Source organism: Hyla sarda, chromosome 1 (genome assembly GCF_029499605.1).
Source record: "Hyla sarda isolate aHylSar1 chromosome 1, aHylSar1.hap1, whole genome shotgun sequence".
Classification (NCBI taxonomy): domain Eukaryota; kingdom Metazoa; phylum Chordata; class Amphibia; order Anura; family Hylidae; genus Hyla; species Hyla sarda.
The window spans coordinates 304,429,370-304,449,155 of record NC_079189.1 but is presented as its reverse complement, the minus strand read 5'-3'; the positions used below and the strand labels follow the sequence as shown (position 1 = coordinate 304,449,155).

At 43.4% G+C, this 19,786-nt stretch overlaps 1 protein-coding gene across 1 annotated transcript in view; it reads left to right on the top strand.

Moving 5' to 3' along the window:
• The window catches only part of CERS1 (ceramide synthase 1), a 65,132-nt gene extending 52,632 nt beyond the window's left edge, over positions 1-12,500 (top strand). The window contains exons 3-7 of the mRNA XM_056518174.1: positions 2,704-2,884; positions 4,350-4,511; positions 4,599-4,746; positions 9,809-9,957; positions 11,662-12,500. Coding sequence (XP_056374149.1) covers positions 2,704-2,884; positions 4,350-4,511; positions 4,599-4,746; positions 9,809-9,957; positions 11,662-11,704 — 683 coding nt within the window. The 3' untranslated portion in view covers positions 11,705-12,500. The remainder of the gene's footprint in view (positions 1-2,703; positions 2,885-4,349; positions 4,512-4,598; positions 4,747-9,808; positions 9,958-11,661) is intronic.
• Positions 12,501-19,786: the final 7,286 nt, after the last annotated feature.

The window sequence follows — 19,786 nt, the reverse complement described above, 5'->3', positions numbered from 1 at the left end:
TGTCCAATTTGCTTTTTTTCCTCCTTTTCTTGCTTTAGTTTCAATACACAAAAATGGAATAAACATGTGTATAGCAAAACATGTGTTACTGCAATCCATTTCCGTGAGAAATACTTCATTCTTTTCTTGAAAAATTTCAGGGGGGGGGGGGCAACATTTACAGCCATGACTGTAGCTGTTGTCCAAATGACATCTATCCACACAGGTTTTTTTCTGATATTTTTTGGAATACTGCCACTGCAGTTTTTGACCCAAAGCCAGAAGTGGATCCAGAAGGAAGAAGTATAAGTCCTTCATTTATATTTACCATTCCTTTTGAATACACTACTGACTTTGGCTCAAAAACTGCGGTGGCAGTTTAAAAATAAATAAATAAATAAAAAACACCAGAAAAAACTGTGTGGAAACAGCCTTAGGCCCCTTTTATACTAATGTTGTGCCCTGTCGGAGAATGTCCTTCTGTTGTGCCTAAATGGGAAAAAAAATATTTTTTTGACAGGGCACAACAGGAAACAACGGGTCCCGATAGATCCCATTTACTATTAGGGGGTATGTCGGGTGCCGTTATTTTTTACTCCCGCTATTCTCCCCAGCTTCCCGGACAGACATTAGGCTAAGTCTCCACTTGTTTTTTTACACTGCGTTTTTAGGGATTAAAAAACGCCTGAAAAATCGCCAGTGCAAGTGACGTCATCATGCGTTTTTTCTGGCGTTTTTTCTGGCGTTTTTTTCATTTGTGTGGAAATTGCACCTTGGCGTTTTTTTTGGTACCCAAAATTTCTTGGGTACCAAAAAAAAAAAAAAAAGGATGCTGCAGTGATGGAAATTTTTTTAATTAAACGCAATGTATATATTTTATAACCCAACTTTTATTATTTTTTTAATAAAGTGTGTGTTTCACTTTTTTTAAATACATTTTTTATGTAGTACTACTACTCCCAGCATGGAGCAGACTGTTCCATGCTGGGAGTGATAGTACCTGTTCTATAGACATATTGCCCCGGGTGTCAGTCCTGACACCCGATGCGATCGTCCATAACATAGCAGAGAAGCGAGCGGGTCTATACATCGCTCGCCTCTCTGCACTATACTCCGGCCACTGATGTCAACAGAAATTCATATTTCCCACCCAGAGCTGTGATTGGTGATGGTTGCAGCCAATCACAGCTCTGAGGAAAAGATGATTGAATGAGTGGCCGGCCCGGAGTATAGTGCAGAGCAGGGATGCGAGCGATGTATACAGTCGCTCCATCTCTGCTATAGACAGGACGATCACAGAGGGTGTCAGTAGTGATATCCACTGTGATGTGTCCTTAAGCAGGCACTACTACCCCCAACATGGAGTACACTCTGCTCCATGCTGGGAGCTGTAGTACCTGTATTAATAGACAGATCGCAGCAAGTGCAACTTCTGACACCCGCTGCGATCTTTCTATTAATGCAGGTACTACAGCTCCCAGCATGAGGCAGAGTGTACTCCATGTTGGGAGTAGTAGTACCTGCAGTTATGGAAAGATCACAGCGGGTATCACTTCTGACAGCCGCTGTGATCCTCCTGTATAATGTATAGATGTAGCGGCGGCTCTCCTATGGTCCCCTGCATGGCCGTATATATACACATGTTCCTATTTCTCACAGAGAGCTGTGATTAGCTGGAACCATCTGGCCAATCACAGCTTTGTGGGAAATATGAATACGTGTAAATATACGTCAGGGCAGGGGACCATAGAAGAGCGGCCGCCACATCTATATATTATACAGAAAGATCGCAGCGGGCGATCTGTCTATTAGTACAGATAGTACTACTCCCATCATGGAACAGTGTGTTCCATGCTGGGAGTAGTAGTACTAACTAAAAAAATGTTAAAAATAAAGCAAAAAAGTGAAAAACACACACAATACATTTTTATAATTGTCGGCTACATTTTTATTTCCCCGCACACATAAATTGATCCCTGTTTAAAAAGTAAGTTTTTTTTTCCAATAATATACATTTCGTTAGATACAATTTTATCCTTCACTACTGTATATTTTTTAACAAAAAATGTTAATGGTACCCTACGAAATTTTATTAAAAACAGCTATCTACATCACTTTTTTGGATCGCTAAAGTCCAAAAAATATTAAAAAACGCCTGCAAAAACGCAAAAAGTTAAAATCCACATAGCGTTTTTCTTGGCGTTTTCTCACTCCCATAGACTTCTATTGGAGCAAGACGCCACGATTTTGACAAAAACCGCCAAAGTGAAAAAACGCAAAGTGGAATTTGAAATTTGCAATTTCTCATTGACTTACCTGCTAACATCTGGACGCAGCGTTTTTTTTACCTTAAAAAACACCATGCGGCAGAATTGGCGTTTTTCTTTGCGTTTTGCAAAAAAAAAAAACAAGTGGAGACTTAGCCTTACACTGCCGTGTCCGAACGACACTGTGAAAGAAGCCTTAGTGTACACAGTTGTCACTGATAGAACAGGATGCCATGCTCAGTTTAGGGGAAGAACATTTTCTACTTTCAGATGGGAAATCCATGTTTTTGTATAAGGAAGCGTGAAATGATGAATTAAGCATGGTCACCTTGATAAATGCTTATGTCACCTATTACATCCTGTGTGTTATCTGATTTTCTGATCATTTATTACATGCTCACTGTAAATTACAACTAACTGGTTGATAAGATTTTGTTTTCTTTTTGGTGGAGTTTAGGTTGGAAGTCAGGAGTGGCTGTGCCCAAGGAAATTGTGCTTGTATATCTCATCCAAGGCAGTTTCTATGCTCATTCTACATATGCTACTTTATATATGGACGCATGGAGAAAAGACTCCATTGTAATGATAGTACATCATGTGGTCACCTTCACTCTAATTTCTTTTTCATATGCTTTCCGGTGAGTCCAATGTCATATTGAGATTTCATATGTGCATTTGGCAAAAAAATATATATATCTCAAAATTCTGCCTATGAGACTATGCATATGCCCTTTGTATTAGCCAATCCAGAAAAAGGAATCCAAGGCAACACATCCAAGAGAAGAAAACAATTCTTTATTCTATACCTCCCAACATGCGAATCTCCTTTTTTTCACTTGCCTTGGTAAGACACGGACCCTCTATTTCCTGTTTGGTTAATCTAAAAGCCAGTAACTGGTGCCTTTATATGATCGTGTTAATGATATATAAAAGATATAATAGACTGACATCACAGGCAGTCTATTCAGATGTATAGTACAAGCCACATTTGCTATACAGCTTCTAATGTCAACCACTGTATAAAACATTAATGTACACAACATGGCTTAGAGGTGTACTCCACCCCCTAGACATCTTCTGACCTATCTAAAGGATAGGAAAAAAGATGCCTTATCGCGGGGGTCCCACCGCTGGGGACCCCCATGATCTCCCTGCTGCACCTAGTGTGTGTTTAGAGCATCAGGAGCAGCACCAGAGGCACGTCACGGCCGCGCCCCGCTCGTCACGGCCACGCCCCCTCAATGCATGTCTATGGGAGGGGGCGTGATGGCCATCACGCCCCCTCCCATAGACTTGCATTGAGGGGGCGTGGCCATGACGGCACGAATGGGGCGTGGCCGTGACGTCACGAGCCTCCGCCCCGCATCGCCAGTCATCCGGCACGCAGCAAAGTTCGCTCCGTGCACCAGGATGTCTGGGGTGCTACAGCTGTTACGACCCCCGCGAAATGTAAAAATATTTCCTAGCGTTTTATTTGTCTCCTAAACTATAATATTAAAAAAGGTAGAACATGAGTCATTAGAGATGTTGCTGAACCAGAGAGATTGATATAGTCACTTTTGAGAAAACTGCCTCATGAGCTGTTTCTCACCAGCAACTAGGGGGCACCTCACTCGTGACGCTCACCTCACAGTTTACGAAGCACTGGTATACATCCTAGTGGATACATCTGGGCTATAAACTACCTACAAGTAAAAGATTCTAAACATGCTTATCAATTTATGGTAACGTGTTAATATATGAAGTATGCTGAAACCTCCCCCTCTATATTTTATACAATCTGTATTATTTTAAATGATGTCAACATGTGGTTAAAAATCCCCAAAAGACTTCAAACAAGACATAAAATCTTTCATGGTAAAACAACCTATACTATTGTAGAGTAGGCATTTCAAGATGACCCTATTTCTTTTGGTGTGAAGAGTCAACTATGGAACCTATTGCTCACTTAACTCATGGTAGTGGTGCATTTACCGTATATTATGTATCAGGGACATAATCTCAGGAAAATATTCATGGCTAGTCTAGATGGCTTTGTCTGCACAGCGGCATGGTATAAAAGCTCTAATGGCAGTTTTTTTATTCTATATTTCTTTATTTTAGATATCACAACATTGGAATTCTAGTACTTTTCCTTCATGATTTTAATGACATTTTGCTGGAATTCACCAAACTCAACATCTACTTCAAAACACGAGGTGGAACATACCAGAAAATCAATGGCATTATTACAGATATTGGCTCCGTACTGTTCAGTGTTAGCTGGTATGTAACTACACTAACATTTATTTGACCCTATACTGCGATTGTGTGCATAGACTTCTAAAATGTTTTAGGTTTCTTTTCCTTCAGGTTCTGGTTCCGGCTCTACTGGTTTCCAATTAAGGTCCTTTATGTCACATGCTGTTCCAGCCTTGAATCTAATCCAAACATCCCATTTTATTTCTTCTTCAATGTCCTACTATTCTTATTGACACTTATGAATATTTATTGGTTTTTGGTGAGTATGCAAATTTTTGTTTTAAAAAACACACCCTATACTCAATGGCCCTGATTTACTATTAAAAACCTGACCTGTTTTGTTGGTTTGTGCTCTAGAATTTGGCTCTCAACCAACTCTCATTTACTCAGAAAACCCTAAAAAAAAAGGGTTGTGGCCACCGGGAAAAGGGGGACGTGTCTCTGACATTTTCAAAAAATTCCAACATATTTACTAAGGTTTCCACAGAAAACCTGTGGTGGATTTGAGCTCTGGAAAACCCCACAGCTCAAAGCATATGTGAAAAAGAAAAATGTAGGGAAAATTGCAAAACGTAGGGAAACATATGTGGGTATTAACCCCTTTCCGCTATAGGACGTATGCAAACGTTCCAGCACCCGACATGTTTGCGCACTGTGATGTATGCATAGGAAATCGGCGGCTGTCAATCCCAGGGCAGCAATTGTGCCGGTCCCAGCAGCATTAACCACATAGATGCCATGATCAATCCTGATCACGGCATCTATGGTGTTGACAGGGGGAGTGTGCTCCCCCTGTTTACCAAAGGCGCTGCTGCAATACGATCGCAGGTCGCCGTTGGTTGCTATGACAGCAGGAGTCAATCATGGAGTCAATGTGAGTCAATATGTCAATACATGTATGAAGTGTAAAAAAAAAAAAAAAGCCCCTTTCCTAATAAAACCCTGTATTGCCATCAGAAAAGCACAAAAACACAAATAATATACATAATAGGTATTGCCACGTCTGTAATTACGTTTACTAAAAAACTATAATGTAAATTATGCCGCACGGTGAACATTGTAAAAAAAAAAAAAAGCCCAAAATTTGCCAATTTCGGTACAAATAGCGGAATATAAAAGATCAAAAGGTAGTAGGTATCATATCACAAAAATGATACCAATAAAAAGTACAGCTCATTCCTCAAAAAATAAGCCCTCACTCAATGGCGTCGGACGAAAAAAAAAATATATACACAGAATAAATATAACATGCCTTTTACTGCACAGTGAACACTATAAAAAAATAATTTTAAAAGAGCCAGACACTATTTTCCAGTTTTTCACAATATTTTGGATTTTTTCACAAAAAATGCACCACTTATATAAAGTACAATATGTCACGAAAAAACTGTCTCAGAATCGCTCCACTGCTTCATCTGTATATTTTATTCAGAATTCATGGAACAACGAACAGTGCAGGGACGGGACATGTAGGAGGAGGTGAGCGTGAATTAAACAAGGCCCTGTGTTTGATCTGTAACCATCATTGTCCATATGCACTCCTTTCTTAGTTACATAGGGGGAGATTTTTCAAAACCTGTGCAGAGTAAAAGTTGATCAGCTGCCTATAGCAACCAACACTGCAGTATGCACTACATTCTTGTATGTCCTGCTGTCATTTGTCAGCTAGGACTGATTTCATTATCCTAGTCTGGCCCTGTTGCAATATAAAAACAGCTGTTTATCAAAATCTTTGTCTTAGACGTGCTTCATTATTTTTATCGGTCTACTACTTACATCCGCTGCAGTTTTTTAACCATAGTATATAACACTCACATTTGTTTCATTAAAAACCATAAAAGCGTTTAGTGGATAATGAAGTACAGTGATAAGACTGGACTGCATCAGCAACTTAATGCATGTGTCCTAGGGCTGCACGATTTGGCAAAAATGTGCAATTGCGATTATGGAGGTAAACATTGCAAATTTGATATGCGACTGGAATATAATAAACTAATGGTGTAATTCCCCAATTTCATGTCCAATCTCCCCATATAAAATTTTTATCACATTTTTTCACATTCCCTCTATTTTACATCTATCCCTCTATTTCATGTCCAACCCCCATTTTAACTCCTCCCATTTAATTTCTGTCTCATTTCATGTCCACAACCCCCATGTCACATCTCTCCCCCAGGTCACATCTATCCCCCATGTCACAAACCCCCAATGTCAAATCTCCCGCTTGTCTCAACTCCCCCCATGTCACATCCCCCCCCCCTTGTTACATCTTCTCCCTTGTCACATCTCCACCCGTGTCACGTCTCCTCCCTTGTCACATCTCTCCCATTTTAGGTTTACATCCCTATGTCACATCTCCCCCATTAATGTTGTGCCAGGCTCAGGGGAAACATAAAAAAAACAGATGCTTACCTAGCCCTGGTCCCCTGTAGTTCTGCTGCAGATCCCGTTCTCCTCCATGCAGTTCGGTGTCATATGGAACTTACAGGACCTTCCTGCTCAGCCAATCACTGGCCTGACACATGACACAGCTGTGGCCATTGATTAGCTAAGCGGGAAAGGTCCTGGGACCAGCTGTTTGTCAGGTGCACAGAGAAGATACCGGGACCACACAGAGGAGAATGGGATCTGCAGCAGATCTACGGGGATCAGGGCTAGGTGAGCATCAGGTTTTTTATGTTTCCCCCAAAGGCCCCTATTATTACTTAGGCCATGTTTCCCAACCAGGGTGCCTCTAGCTGTTGAGAAACTACAACTCCCAGCATGCCCCAACAGCCAAAGACTGTCTGGGCATGCTGGGAGTTGTAGTTTTGTAACAGCTGGAGGCACCCTGGTTGGGATACACTGACATAGCATTTGAATTTCAGCAGCAGCCCAGCTACAGACCCTGTGTGTGTGTGTAATATGGTGCCAGGCTGCCACTGCAGGTAATCGCACATTTTCCCAGGGGGCCATATCGCTACATCGCAATTCATAAAAATCGTGATTCAATTGCGATATGTTGTGCAGCCCTAGTGTGAGGCTGATGTCACACACTTTGGTTTTAGGAAAACAGTCCCTGCAGTTTGTGATGCAGTGTTTTGAGCTAAAGTAAGAAAGGAGAATTAGACGTCCTCCCCATATATTTTCCATTTCTCTTGAATACACTTCTGGCTTTGGTTAAACAAAAACAAACAAAAAACTGCCAGAAAAACTAAATTTTTATGCTGTGTGTGAGCCTAAGAGAAATCCTAATGCACCAGTGACCACCCATTCACGATACTTACACTATTAACAAAACCACAAAACCCAAGAATATATATGCAGATGTTAAATGAACTTACTGTAACTGCAAATACTTGCAACAATACTGTGATTCATGCTGAGGGGTTTTCTATGTACATCCTACATTACATGAACAATGCCCACCCTGTGATGTGGCTCCAAGCACTGAATTCTGAATCTGGTATGTGGCCGTAGAGTAGTGCACAGACTCTCTGGGGTGGAAGATGAATATTTCTTGAATATTTCTCATAGTACCAAGTTTTCCTTGAACTGATATTTGTAAACTATTTTTTTTCAGAGAGTCTGGGACGCGTATGGTAGGCGGCGTATACTGCACAGCACTTACATAACATACAATTATTTTAAAGATTTTTTAAACTCAGTTTCTATAGCAGTAATGAGTCAAATCAATCCAATCCCAGAAGCATTCATATACATTATAGGCAACAGCTTCCATAACAGCAAGCTTAGAGTAATGTTGGGCAAACAATTTGCTGAATACCCCAGTCCGACCTCTTGCCGGATAGGATCAGGGGACTCCTCTTTTCCTAAAACATGGAAGTGTGCTTTACTGTTATCCATATCTATATTGTTATAAAAATATATTCAATCCAATTATGAGCTATATACGGATGGATATAGAAAATCACATTAAAAGTGAAAAACAAAAAAACTACCGTATTTTTCGCCGTATAAGATACACTTTTTCTTGGGGGAAAAGTTGGTGCGTCATATACGGCGAATACACATTAAAACCCTGTCCTATCGTGTCGGTCCCTGCGGCCATCAACGGCCGGGACCCGCGGCTAATACAGGACATCACTGATAGCAGTGATGCCCTGTATTAACCCTTCAGGCGCGGCGATCAAAGCTGACCGCACCGTCTGAAGCAAAAGTCGGGCTGTTCGCGGCTGCTCAGTTGGGCTGTTCGGGACCGCCGCGGTGAAATCGCGGCGTCCCGAACAGCTTACAGGACACCGGGAGGGACCTTACCTACCTCCACGGTGTCTGCTCCGTGCCGGGATCCCCTGCATGGCCGGCGCTCTCCTTCGTCGTCATCACATCGTCGCGCACGCCGTCCCGTCATCCAATAGGAGCGGCGTGCGTAGCGACGTGATGGCGGCGACGGAGAGCGAGGATACCGGGCAGCAGAGACGTTCCAGAGCAACGGGGACACACCGGGGACGCGGCGACAGCGATGGAGGGCAACATCCAGGGCAGCGGTGACGGGCCCGGAGCGGCGAGGACACATGAGTATTACCTCCTGTCCAGTGGTCTTCAACCTGTGGACCTCCAGATGTTGCAAAACTACAACTCCCTGCATGCCCGGACAGCCAACGGCTGTCCGGGCATGCTGGGAGTTGTAGTTTTGCAACATCTGGAGGTCCGCAGGTTGAAAGTTCAGAATCTTTTTTTTCTAGATTTTCAGCCTTTAAAATTGGGTGCGTCTTATATGCTGGAGCGTCTTATATGGCGAAAAATACGGTATTTGGTTATATTTATTTTTTAAGGTCATTTGTGGTAGGGCCTGAAAACAAGTATTCAATTCCTCAATTCCTCAGGGGAAATGAAGCATTAAAAGATTACTCTTCAAATCAAAAGATTGTCTGTGTAATGCATGTTACTTCCGGTTCATCCAGATACTGAATTACCCTTTGTTGCCCTTGTATTCTGAGTTATAGATGGGAAACTCACAATTCTCCAAAAGGGTATGTTAAAAAAAAAGGATGTTTGAAACCAAACTAATTCCAAACTCAATCTCTGAACAGCTGAGTTCTTAGGCATCAGAATAAGGGATTAGTATTCCGGACGACATGCTTCTTATCAATGTTTCATGTATGCAAAACTGTAAACATGCCGCTTTATCTAATTTTATCCCAAGAAAGGGTCTGCTTTTTTACAAGGGTGAATTAGTGTGCAGCAGCAATATTCTGACTAGATCTAGCACACCTTTTATGAAGATAAATTATGTGTGGGTCATAAAACAGCTTTTGCAGTCTGCTAGAGTAAATCTGGCTTCTATTGTATCACTTATGTATTTCCGTTTTATCTTGCAGTACATTGTTATGTTTGTGGTGAAAGTGCTAACCGGCCAGGTTAAAGAAGTAAATGATGTCCGGGAATATGATATCTCTGAAGGTCAGAAAATGGGGGTCCAGGATTACAACAATACATCTACAAGGCACAAGGATACCATGAATAGCAAGTAAGAACAAATAGTTTTCACCAGTGGGTGGCATATCTTGTCATGTAAAGTTGGTAATGTATGTGTCTCACAATGTACGCAATGACCAGAGTGTTGGGTTTTTATTAGTGTGGAATGTTGTTTCAGACTTGCATTATTTCGCTCTATTTACTCGGGACACACAGGTCAGGAAACTTCTGACCAGCTTTTTTTGTGGTGGGTATTTCCAGCCATATACATTTTGTGTGAATTCAGTAGTAAATAGGTTGGGTTGCGAGAATATGCCCCTTTTTGGGGTTTGGTGGGTTTGTAGGTTTGTTTTGGGGCATTGCGCCAGAAATTCTGGGGCAGACAGAAATTGTGGCACACATCCCGACAAAAGCAGGTAGGGTTCACAATAGTAATTCTGGTAAATCAATAATGATGCAACACAGAGACCATCTAGTCTTATGTTTCTGTCTAGTATGTCATTTATTTGTGAGTCTATTCTTAGAATCATATCTAATCCTTTCTCATGGGCTAGGGATTATCAATGATCGACCCACTGTTGTACATATATACTGGGCATTAAGACAATTAGCAGACAGTCTAAAATTGATAAGGCTAAAAGAATATTGCCCAGGTTGATTTTAACCTCGGGACACAGGACGTACCTGCACTCCCAGGCCACCTAGTACTTAGCGCATCAGGGCCTACATTTATATCCTGAGTCCCGTCCCGGCTATGAAGTGAGCCCAGGAGCCTCTGGGGACCCGGCGGTAATACCATTAACCCTTCAGATACTGTGATCAATACTGATCACAGCATCTGAAGTATGGGGGGGGGGCGCATAGACACTCATCAGACCACCTGCGGTGCAGTCGCAGGGGTATGATGAGTAAAGATTATCGCCAGAGTTCTGCTCACCTGCTCCCCAAAGTCTGCTTCGATCTTCTCCTCTGGTCTGATTCCTGGCAGGCTAGAGAAGCAGATCGCAGATAACACTGATCAGTGCTATGCCTATGCATAGCACAGATCAGTATTTGCAAACAAAAGATTGCGATACATAGTCCCTTGTGATAAAAAGGTGCAGGAGTGCTTCATGTGAAGAATCTTCATGACAACCGTAGCAAGGTGAGAGTGACAGAAAATGCACTCACCTGATGCGGTTGTGCAGATTCTAGACACAACACTGACAATAGCAAACAAGGAAAGGGGGACCAGAGGCTACAGCTGCAGCAGCTTCCCATACTGGATCACCGGCGTGTACGAATGCGGGAAAACACAGAGGAGGAGACTGGAAGTTTGATATCGCGCTGCTGGAGACTTCATGCAGGAACCAGAACAATGGTAGGCTTCAAAGATTTATAGAAATTATACAACGCGTTTCAGGGTATATGGCCCTTTCATGCCTTATTAAAGGGTCATTAATACCCTGAAACGCGTTGTATTATTTTAATAAATCTTTGAAACCTACCATTGTTCTGGTTCCTGCATGAAGTCTCCAGCAGCACAATATCAAGCTTCCAGTCTCTTATTATGTGTTTTCCCACATAGTCCCTTGTGGGAACTAAAAAAAGTGTGTCCTCGTTACCTGTTATCTCCAGTTCTATATTCAACTACAATGTTATCTCCAGTTCTATCTGATACATTCTTGGTGACTTTCAAATAGTATTATTACATTTCTTTGAAACATTTGTCTTACATCCAACATAGTAACACGCTGCTTAATTCTCATTTGTCTAGGCAACACATGTCAAACGGATATGTAAAGAAGAAGAGAGTGTAACAGTGGTTCATTACAGTCCTATATACTGTGGTATTCTTCCATCCAACAAAGAGTTATACAGCCTTGTATTGCCAGACATGTGCTACAAAGAACTGATTTTTTTAATTTTATTTAACTACTGTATTATCAGCGCCTCAACATAATTCACCTCAGAACCTCAAGTATTTAACATATTCTTGTGCATTAACATTATATTGTTTTATGGAACAGTTGATGCTGAACTTAACAATTGTTTTAATATTTCTTAACTATAACAAAATCTAAACGATCATGTGTTCTTTGCATTTTATACCCTTGACTGGTATTGTTAATGTTTATTAAGTAAGGGATAAAATCTACTCAGTAACAGGTAAGTAAGCTATAGAGCAATGGTTCCTTTCTTATTTTGTGGCCCAATTCTATCAAAATCTAATAACCCACCAACCCCAAATTAAAATTCTTGGCTTACCTTTTCTTTCAAGACCTATATTGTTTATATTTTTCTACCGACAGAGTTGAATTAGGGCTTACTTTCTGTGGTCACGGTGTACTTTTTACAGTTACCCTTTCTTTTACCATATAGCGCATAAAGTCGGAAAAAAATTATTTCTAGGGTAAAATTGCAAAAAAGTGGAATTGCACAATTTTGCGTGCAATCATTTTTTTCTGAGTTCACTGTACAGTAAAACTTACTAAAAACCTGCTATATTTATTTCTATGGGTCAGTACAATTCCAACAATAACAAATTTGAATCATTTTTGTTTTGTTTTTTTCCAATTAATAAACAAATAAGTAAATAAATAAATCTGTGCCATGTATTGACTCCTATAACTGTTTTAAAATGTTTTTAATGTAAGAAGTGGTTTGAGTAATCTGTGTTTTTTTTTTGTACCACTTGTGCATAGTGTTATGGCCGACTGGGGGACAGGGAGAGTGAGCCCTATACTGACCCTAAAAACACTCTCCTTGCCTACTTACCCATACACCCTAAGCGGTGAATTGACAACTTGGAGACGGTCCCTGCCTGCGCTAAATTGCAGTGGCGTAAAATAAATAATACATAGTTGGTCACTGGACAGAAACAGAAAACTACCAGACAACCAGAACAAATAAACCAGACAGGATAAAAATACTAACCGGCAGAATATAGTGTATAAAAACAGTTCACAAAGCAGAATCCAGATAAACGGCAGACATCATGAAATGAACAAGACTAGGCATGGTACAAGTATTCAGCAGAAACCAGGAATTGCAGGGGATGAGCAAAAGAACTGAAAGCTAGACACTAAACTGATCAGGAACATAGGACACTGTTCACACTGGGACACAGAACAAACAAACTGGACACCCCACTCCACAAAAGGAGTAGCCATTAATAATAAAGCCAAATAGACTACTGGCCAGCGAGCACACTCCACCGTGTGATCAGGATGCTGACCCAGTAGGAAACAGAAATGTAATACATGAAACTCTAAACCAGAACCAGATGAGTCTAAAAGACTCCAGGATACCAAACAAGAATTATTACATACAGAGCACAGGTAAAACTAGACTAAACTCAGACAGTGTGAACACAGACATACAAATCCCTAAAACCGACAGATGAAACAGACTAAAATCTACAATAAACAAGACTATTTAACCATGGCTAAAACTCAGATAAAATATATATCACAGGATAAATACAAGGTGCATGCTCAAGCAGACTTGGAAGTGTATTGCACAAACAGACATCATAGTAGCATTATTGCACAAACAGATATCATAGTAGCATTATTGCACAAAATAACCAGCAACTAGAATGCAGGAGAACTCTGTTTAAAATAGACCCACCCGAGTTCTCATTAGCTCAGAGCATTAACCTTTCCCTATCCAGGGAGAATAGCAAACTGCTTAAAACAAATTAGTGTGAATACACACCTAAACAGAAAAATACAAAAACAAAATACAAAAATAGACATTACACATAGATTTTAGTTTTTGATCACTTTTTATTTCATTTTTTCTGGGATGTGTTGTGACCAAAAATCAGCTATTTTGGATTTTTTTTTTTTTTTTTTTGCGTTTACGCCATTCACCATGCTGGATCAGGAATGTGACCATTTTTTATGGTTAGTTTTAATGGTTAGTGCTGGTGACAATTGCAACAGATTCCCATTAAACAATTAAATGGCTAGCATTAGAGGGATCTCCAATGTTGGTTATCAGTGGCAGGTGGCGGTTGGAGATAGCTGATGTCACAGTAGGGAGGGCTGTCAATAATCTAGCAATGTCATTCATCAGTGATGGGTGGCGGCTGCAGATAGCTGATGTCACGGCAGGGAGGGCTGTCAATAATCTAGCAATGTCGTTCATCAGTGGTGGGTGGCGGCTGCAGATAGCTGATGTCACAGTAGGGAGGGCTGTCAATAATCTAGCAATGTCGTTCATCAGTGATGGGTGGCCGCTGCAGATAGCTGATGTCACGGCAGGGAGGGCTGTCAATAATCTAGCAATGTCGTTCATCAGTGGCGGGTGGCGGCTGCAGATAGCTGATGTCACAGCAGGGAGGGCTGTCAATAATCTAGCAGGAGGCATGCCTGCAGCAGGGGGAAACATTATTGTAGACAGATGACACCTTAACTCAGAGCTGCTGTGTAACCCCCCAATGATTCCAGGTACTTAATTTATATATAACACAGACAACAAGCAAAATTGTATATCTGAAAATAGTACTCCGATACATATATCTCACACTTGTATATGAAATGACCTACATCACTCTTCCAGAATCTTTAGGGTATGTGCACATGCCAGAAATTCCGCAGAAAGATGTGGAATTCCATCTATGCGAAATTCATGAAGAATTTCCACATGAATTCCGTATGAATACTTCCTTCATGGAAAAAAGTTATTTTAATACATTGCTTAAGTAAAATTTTGTGCAGAATCCTCATAAACTCCGCACAAAATTTGCACGACATCCGCATTTAGCAGAGAAAAGAACATCCCATTGACTTCAATGGGCTTCAACAGCGGAATTCCACCAAAATTTAAGACATGATTAAAATTTTTGTGGAAGGTGAAATGCATAATTTTAGCAGCGGAATGTCCGCAGCAAAAATTCTGCAATGTGAATTGGTCTGCGGAATCACATTGCAGTTAATAAGGATATAAACACATGTAGAATTTCCACGTGAATTTCCATGTGGAAATTCTGGCATGTGAACATAGCCTTACTTTGAGATGCTGAGAGGTTCCCTTTAGGAAAGAACAAAACAAACAGGAATTTTTCAATAAAATAAAAGTACTAGTAATGCTCAGTTTCATGGTAACCATCTGAGGGTCACATGTAGGTTAGAGCTAAAGGTGAATACTAAACAATTGGGAAAGAGAAAAGCTTTACTATTGGGTGTAATGTCACAAATAGAAAGCAAACTGAAATAGGGCCACAACAAATCCTGTTAAAGATCTACCTGTCAGTAAGTTTGGTACTGCAGTCCACCTATACCATCAATTATCTTTGTGGCTCTCCTCTGCACTTGCTCCTGTTCAGTCATGTCCTTCTTATATACAGGGGCCCAAAATTGGACTCAATACTTCATATGTGGTCTGACTCAGGGGCATTGCTAGGTCTCCAAAAGACCTTGGCATAGCCACGCCCCTAACCACACCCCAGACACGCCCCAATTATCCCACTACTATACACAACACCCCACACATATGCTACCAATATTTTGGCAGTGTTCCCCAACCAATGTGCCTCAAGCTGTTGCAAAACTGCAACTCTCAGCATGCTCCAACAGATTTCGGCTGTATGGACATGCTGGGAGTTGTAGTTTTGCAACACCTGGAGGCATCCTGGTTGTAGAACACTGGTTGGGGAATGCTGCCTTACAAGCCTATGTGAAATTTGTGGGGATACAAACCGTGATGAAAGGTCCACGGGGGGAGATTGGGAGGTAAAACCCCTACAAACTGAATGCAAATGGATATATAGACTGAATTCGATGGCACCCGTGGGCCTTAACGAGTCGTTGAGCTTTTCATGTTTCATTTGATTTAGGCTGGCATGTGTAGAAAAAATAGATCTAGCAACATAAGTACATCTAACAATCGAAATAGTAGGTACCCTTAGGCAGGGAGGTTTTTGGATATAGCAAGTTGTTACGCCGAGCGCTCCGGGTCCCCGCTCCTCCCCGGAGCGCTCGCTACACTCTCCTCACTGCAGCGCCCCGGTCAGATCCACTGACCCGGGGCGCTGCGATACCGCCTCCAGCCGGGATGCGATTCGCGATGCGGGTGGCGCCCGCTCGCGATGCGCACCCCGGCTCCCGTACCTGACTCGCTCCCCGTCGGTCCTGTCCCGGCGCGCGCGGCCCCGCTCCTTAGGGCGCGCGCGCGCCGGGTCTTTGCGATTTAAAGGGCCACTGCGCCGCTGATTGGCGCAGTGGTTCCAATTAGTCTGATCACCTGTGCACTTCCCTATATCACCTCACTTCCCTTGCACTTCCTTGCCGGATCTTGTTGCCATCGTGCCAGTGAAAGCGTTTCCTTGTGTGTTCCTAGCCTGTGTTCCAGACCTCCTGCCGTTGCCCCTGACTACGATCCTTGCTGCCTGCCCCGACCTTCTGCTACGTCCGACCTTGCTTCTGTCTACTCCCTTGTACCGCGCCTATCTTCAGCAGCCAGAGAGGTGAGCCGTTGCTAGTGGATACGACCTGGTCACTACCGCCGCAGCAAGACCATCCCGCTTTGCGGCGGGCTCTGGTGAAAACCAGTAGTGACTTAGAACCGGTCCACTAGCACGGTCCACGCAATCCCTCTCTGGCACAGAGGATCCACCTCCTGCCAGCCGGCATCGTGACAGTAGATCCGGCCATGGATCCCGCTGAAGTTCCTCTGCCAGTTGTCGCTGACCTCACCACGGTGGTCGCCCAGCAGTCACAACAGATAGCGCAACAAGGCCAACAGCTGTCTCAACTGACCGTTATGCTACAGCAGTTACTACCTCAGCTTCAGCAATCATCTCCTCCGCCAGCTCCTGCACCTCCTCCGCAGCGAGTGGCCGCTCCTGGTCTACGCCTATCCTTGCCGGATAAATTTGATGGGGACTCTAAGTTTTGCCGTGGCTTTCTTTCCCAATGCTCCCTGCACTTGGAGATGATGTCGGACCAGTTTCCCACTGAAAGGTCTAAGGTGGCTTTCGTAGTCAGCCTTCTGTCTGGAAAAGCCCTGTCTTGGGCCACACCGCTCTGGGACCGCAATGACCCCGTCACTGCCTCTGTACACTCCTTCTTCTCGGAAATCCGAAGTGTCTTTGAGGAACCTGCCCGAGCCTCTTCTGCTGAGACTGCCCTGTTGAACCTGGTCCAGGGTAATTCTTCCGTTGGCGAGTATGCCGTACAATTCCGTACTCTTGCTTCAGAATTATCCTGGAATAATGAGGCCCTCTGCGCGACCTTTAAAAAAGGCCTATCCAGCAACATTAAAGATGTTCTGGCCGCACGAGAAATCCCTGCTAATCTACATGAACTCATTCACCTAGCCACTCGCATTGACATGCGTTTTTCCGAAAGGCGTCAGGAGCTCCGCCAGGATATGGACTCTGTTCGCACGAGGCGTTTCTTCTCCTCGGCTCCTCTCTCCTCTGGTCCCCTGCAATCCGTTCCTGTGCCTCCCGCCGTGGAGGCTATGCAGGTTGACCGGTCTCGCCTGACACCTCAAGAGAGGACACGACGCCGCATGGAGAACCTCTGCCTGTACTGTGCTAGTACCGAACACTTCCTGAAGGATTGTCCTATCCGTCCTCCCCGCCTGGAAAGACGTACGCTGACTCCGCACAAAGGTGAGACAGTCCTTGATGTCTACTCTGCTTCTCCACGTCTTACTGTGCCTGTGCGGATGTCTGCCTCTGCCTTCTCCTTTTCTACTATGGCCTTCTTGGACTCCGGATCTGCAGGAAATTTTATTTTGGCCTCTCTCGTCAACAGGTTCAACATCCCAGTGACCAGTCTCGCCAGACCCCTCTACATCAATTGTGTAAACAATGAAAGATTGGACTGTACCATACGTTTCCGCACGGAGCCCCTTCTAATGTGCATCGGATCTCATCACGAGAGGATTGAACTTTTGGTCCTCCCCAATTGCACTTCTGAAATTCTCCTTGGACTTCCCTGGCTTCAACTTCATTCCCCAACCCTGGATTGGTCCACTGGGGAGATCAAGAGTTGGGGGCCCTCTTGTTCCAAGGACTGCCTAAAACCGGTTCCCAGTAACCCTTGCCGTGACTCTGTGGTTCCTCCTGTAACCGGCCTCCCTAAGGCCTATATGGACTTTGCGGATGTTTTTTGCAAAAAACAAGCTGAGACTCTACCTCCTCACAGGCCTTATGATTGTCCTATCGACCTCCTCCCGGGCACTACTCCACCCCGGGGCAGAATTTATCCTCTATCCGCCCCAGAGACTCTTGCCATGTCTGAATACGTCCAGGAAAATTTAAAAAAGGGCTTTATCCGTAAATCCTCCTCTCCTGCCGGAGCCGGATTTTTCTTTGTGTCCAAAAAAGATGGCTCCCTACGTCCTTGCATTGACTACCGCGGTCTTAATAAAATCACGGTTAAGAACCGCTACCCCCTACCCCTCATCTCTGAACTCTTTGATCGCCTCCAAGGTGCCCACATCTTTACTAAACTGGACTTAAGAGGTGCTTATAATCTCATCCGCATCAGAGAGGGGGATGAATGGAAAACGGCATTTAACACCAGAGATGGACACTTTGAGTATCTGGTCATGCCCTTTGGCCTGTGCAACGCCCCTGCCGTCTTCCAAGACTTTGTTAATGAAATTTTTCGTGATCTTTTATACTCCTGTGTTGTTGTATATCTGGACGATATCCTGATTTTTTCTGCCAATCTAGAAGAACACCGCCAGCATGTCCGTATGGTTCTTCAGAGACTTCGTGACAATCAACTCTATGCCAAAATAGAGAAATGTCTGTTTGAATGCCAATCTCTTCCTTTCCTAGGATACTTGGTCTCTGGCCAGGGACTACAAATGGATCCAGACAAACTCTCTGCCGTCTTAGATTGGCCACGCCCCTCCGGACTCCGTGCTATCCAACGCTTTTTGGGGTTCGCCAATTATTACAGGCAATTTATTCCACATTTTTCTACTGTTGTGGCTCCTATCGTGGCTTTAACGAAAAAAAATGCCGATCCCAAGTCTTGGCCTCCTCAAGCGGAAGACGCCTTTAAACGGCTCAAGTCTGCCTTTTCTTCGGCTCCCGTGCTCTCCAGACCTGACCCTTCCAAACCCTTCCTATTGGAGGTTGATGCCTCCTCAGTGGGAGCTGGAGCTGTCCTTCTACAAAAAAATTCTTCCGGGCATGCTGTTACTTGTGGTTTTTTTTCTAGGACCTTCTCTCCGGCGGAGAGGAACTACTCCATCGGGGATCGAGAGCTTCTAGCCATTAAATTAGCACTTGAGGAATGGAGGCATCTGCTGGAGGGATCAAGATTTCCAGTTATTATTTACACCGATCACAAGAACCTCTCCTACCTCCAGTCTGCCCAACGGCTGAATCCTCGCCAGGCCAGGTGGTCTCTGTTCTTTGCCCGATTTAATTTTGAAATTCACTTTCGGCCTGCCGATAAGAACATTAGGGCCGATGCTCTCTCTCGTTCCTCGGATGCTTCTGAAGTTGAACTCTCTCCGCAACACATCATTCCTCCTGACTGCCTGATTTCCACTTCTCCAGCCTCCATCAGGCAAACTCCTCCAGGAAAGACCTTTGTTTCTCCACGCCAACGCCTCGGAATCCTCAAATGGGGTCACTCCTCCCATCTCGCAGGTCATGCGGGCATCAAGAAATCTGTGCAACTCATCTCTCGCTTCTATTGGTGGCCGACTCTGGAGACGGATGTTGTGGACTTTGTGCGAGCCTGCACTATCTGTGCCCGGGATAAGACTCCTTGCCAGAAGCCCGCTGGTTTTCTTCATCCTCTGCCTGTCCCCGAACAGCCTTGGTCTCTGATTGGTATGGATTTTATTACTGATTTACCCCCTTCCCGTGGCAACACTGTTATTTGGGTGGTCGTTGATCGATTCTCCAAAATGGCACA